Source organism: Centruroides sculpturatus, unplaced genomic scaffold (assembly GCF_000671375.1).
Source record: "Centruroides sculpturatus isolate CEXI.00-Female unplaced genomic scaffold, Cexi_2.0 scaffold655, whole genome shotgun sequence".
Classification (NCBI taxonomy): Eukaryota; Metazoa; Arthropoda; class Arachnida; order Scorpiones; family Buthidae; genus Centruroides; species Centruroides sculpturatus.
The window spans coordinates 65849-70278 of NW_019385008.1; the positions used below are offsets into that span (position 1 = coordinate 65849).

The 4430-nt window shown below is 31.2% G+C and overlaps 1 protein-coding gene across 1 annotated transcript; it reads left to right on the forward strand.

Moving 5' to 3' along the window:
- Positions 1-568: 568 nt before the first annotated feature.
- LOC111633325 (general transcription factor II-I repeat domain-containing protein 2A-like) lies at positions 569-964 on the forward strand. The gene has a single exon (XM_023377874.1). The coding sequence runs from the start codon at positions 569-571 to the stop codon at positions 962-964; it is 396 nt and encodes a 131-aa protein (XP_023233642.1).
- The last annotated feature ends 3466 nt before the right edge of the window (positions 965-4430 follow it).

Sequence of the window (4430 nt, forward strand, 5' to 3'; positions counted from 1 at the left end):
GTCTGTGCTTGTTTGTGTTTGCTTCTGTCACATAATCAGTTAGACTGGTAAGCTGTTAACTAGCAATTTTAGCAATTCTTGTGTTTCTTGAAAGGCGTGAGTGCAATATTATTGTCAAAAAGGTAATATTAAAGTTTTTTTTATTCAAAATTAAGTTTTCCTACAAATTTATTAACTTTCAAATTTTTAATCAATAATAGCATGTCGGAAAAGCAAACAAAAAAACGCAAAGTTGCGGATGAGCACAGGTATTTCCAAGAAAAGTGGAAATTTGATTAATTTTTCACTTTCGTTAAAAATAAAGCTGTATGCTTAATATGCTCAGAGACTGTGTCAACATTAAAAGAATATACCACATAAAAAGGCATTACGATACAAAACATGAACTACAAAATAAAAACTTAACAGGACAACTCTGAATAGATAAGTTTAATCAAATGGAGAAAAACTTGGGAAAACAACAGACTATTTTTAAAAATCAAGCTATTTTATCAAATATGGCAGTAAAGGCTAGTTTTGTTGTCAGTCAAATACTGGCAAAAAAATGAAATCCTTTGCGGATGGAGAGATGATAAAAGAATGTCTGACTGCTGTTGCAGAAATAGCATTTCCTGATAAAATAAATAATATTTCAAACATTAGTTTATCAAGATTCACCATTGCAAGGAGAATTGAAGACTTGTCCGAGAACATAGCAACAACATTTCGTGAACCAATGCGTTCACGAAATGTTGTTGCAAAATTCGAATACTGTTCTTTGGCACTTGATGAGAGTTGCAATAATAACAATACAGCACAACTGGCTATATTTTTACGTGGTATTGACACTAAATTTAATATTACCGAAGAATTGTGTTCACTGATTCCAATGCAAGGGACTACAGCCGGCAAAGACCTGTACAATGAATTAAAGTCTGTGTTGGAAAATTTTTCAGTTTTATTAGAAAAGATTATTGGTATATAGACAGATGGAGCACGAGCAATGTCAAGCATAAAGGTAGAAGTATGAAGGCTATTTCAAGACATTAAGAAGGTCACAGGAAGGGAAATATTCGTTAACCACTGCATAATTCACCAGGAAAATTTGTATGCGAAAAGATTGAGTTTGCCAAATGTCACAGTACCAATAATTAAACTAATCAATTTTATAAAGTCGCGAGCATTAAATCATTGTAAATTTAAAGAATTCCTGAAAGATTTAGAAACTGAATATGGCGACGTGGTTTTTAATATTGAAGTACGTTGGCTTAGTAGAGGTGCAATGCTAAAAAGAGTATACAACTTAAAGAGCGAAATACAATTGTTCTTGGATATGAAGGGATATGCATTTTCTCATTTTGGTAATAAAGAATAGATGTGCGATTTTGGGTTTCTTATCGACATGACTCAGCATCTCAATGATCTTAATGTGGTGCTTCAAGGCATAGGACAGTTTATTCACAATTTGTATGATAAAATTCAGGGCTTTGAGCACAAACTAAAATTGTGGAAACAGCATCTTTTGCAGAATAATGTCTTTTAATTTCTGCAAACTTTCCACATTTAGAAAAAGAAAACGTTACTACTTGTCAAAAATACGCACAATATATAGACATTTTAATCAACGAATTTCAATTACGATTCCAAATGTTCAAAGCTGAGAAGACAGCGGTTTCCATGAAAATGTTTTCCTCGCCATTTAATATCGATGTGGATACAGTTCCCGAAGACTTTCAAATGGAAGTGATTGACATGCAGAATAATACCGATTTAAAAAATGTATTTTTCTCAGTAAACATCGAAAATTTTTATAAATCTTATGTGAGCCCTGAGAAATTTCCGCTTTTGACGAAAAATGCAAAGCAAATGATGTCTCTGTTCGGAAGTACGTATGTTTGCGAACAATTATTTTCAACCATGAAATTAATCAAAAATGACCACCGATCAAGACTGAGTGATGCACGATTAGAAAGCTGCGTACGTGTAGCTACCTCATCAATTCCGGCTGATATTGATCAGCTTGTATCGAAAAAACAGTGCCAAATTTCTCATTAAAAATTTCAAGTAAATTCGTTTTTCTGTTCTTTTCTTGTTTGTTTTTATTTTGCATTAAAATTTGTATATGAAATCTTTACTTATTTTAAATTTTATATTTTTTTATTCTAATGTTTATTATAAATAAAGTTTTGTATATTATTAATAAGTATTAGGCTACTTTATGTGCGGCCCGCCAAAAAATTTTAAAATTTAAATTGGCCCGTTGATTGAAAAGGTTGCTCACCCCTGCTCTATGCCAAATTGCAACTCCTGACATGTACTCCTTCATACCTGTAAGCTGGTAACACAGCAGGCAGTATGATTTTATAAACAAGACATAGTCATGTTGACAATTAATATTTTATGGTAATATTGTTATTGTACAACAACTTTTGTTAGACATTTAATAAAATAAATTACAATTTTTTAAATTTATAAACAAACTATTCAAACTTTTCTAAAAAAACTAAAATTTGTTGTTGTGTATTAAATATTTTTTATTAATAAAAATTTAAGATTTGTTTTAGTTTTTCACATTATTTAGTTTTGTTTTATTTATTGTTTTATATTTTTTGTGCTCTATTTCTTGTGAGAGAGAAAGGGGGCCCGGTAAGAAAAAAGTGTCTAGGGCCCCAAAGTAGGTTAATTAGGCCCTGGGTCAAGTGGAGGAGGTGAGAGGGGTCGTCGACAAGGCGTAGGCGATATGCGAGTAAATGACAACATTTAACAATGGAAACAACGATTTATTTGATTAACAAACAAAAATAAAGATTACAAAATCTAACATCTGAGAAAATGAATTTAGTTCGCTAGCTCCTAACTCGCAAATAGAGAGTTTACAGTATCTGCTTCATACCTCTAATATATTGAATATTTCCACGTAGATAGAATCTTAGTTCTTTTTTTTTTCCAATCGACGCACAAGATTAGAAATTTTTCTTGACACTTAACCCTTCCGACGGTCGTAGATGTGAGACTCCCCCAAGGAGGGGGAAAGCAGTCGCTTTTATAGATTCGGACTGGAAAAATTAGTCACGTGATTCCCTATTGTGAGAGGTAGAGTTAGTCAAGCAGGTGTGGAAGTTAAAAATTTTTCCGGGACCAAAACAAAATGACGAATTCGAACTTTAACTATAAACTTTTTGTCTTGCAGCCGAGGAATGTCATTTTTCTAGGGTTAAATGCTTATATCAAAGAAAAATGTTATAAGTTTCTATCGACATTTGATTCTTTTTTCCGACAATGTTATTTTAACGAGGAGATGACAAATTTCTTTTAAATACATCGAAAATTTAGAGAAAAAATTAACAATTTTTAGCTTATTTTGAGGTTGGATCTCACACAGTAAAAGAACATTTAAGTGTTTCGTAACTGTAATTTACGATACTTATGTTTTCTATACGTTTAGTTTCTAATCGACTACTGTTCAATCGTATTTTCGTTCACAACTGTATCAAATCTTATGAAATTTCTTGTAACTGAAAAACAATTTTAAATGTACAGTGTATTTGAAAGATGCTTAATAATTTTACAATGAATATTTACTCATTGCAACACTATTTATTCACCATTTTTGTAATTATTGTACGTTTAAAACATAGTAATCTACTTGATATCGAATATTTGATCAAACACAACACCTCGCTTTCAACTTGCAGCAATTAATTTCTAAATTTGGTTAACTATATAAGATTTGGAATGTTTGTTATTCCTGTTTCAGGTTTCCAATCTGGACACTCTGCGATTTTATTAAATACTTCCTCTCTTCTATCATTTCCAAATTTAAATGTATTTCTGTGACGAAGAAGTGCGAACTATAAACCAAATTTTTTTTTTCTAAATTAGAATGTATGAATGAATTCTTTCTTATAGTTCATTTTCGATCCAAACTCCTTCATCAATTTATGTGCAATCTTTTACAGTATTGAAAAATAGATTTTTTCTAGTAAATGTTTTGCCCCTGTTTTTACAAACTTCAGCACTGAATAATCAAAGATGCATGCCTAACTTTGAACAATTACGATGCAATTACAATTATTTTATTGTGTCACGCTTGTATGTCATGCCATTTTGAAAACTGACTCTTACCTTAATTTTATTCGATTCATGCAATGTTGTTTGTACATATTCGGAGTCTCCGTGATTAAAGTTTTTATATTCAGAGTACTTTGTAACTATATTCTATAATCAAATTGACACTAAAATTTGTGTACAGATCATGCGATGGAGGGGCCAAAAATTGCAAAATAAAAATGTAGTTGGAGATTTTTTGCAAGGGTTCAGTTTTCATGTATTATTTGAAAATGTCACAACGTTGGTATACATAAAAGACGGTATTAAACTACATGTGCGAACCTCACTGCAGATTAATTTCCATCTAATAAAAACTTACAAATCATAATTATGAAATTTCA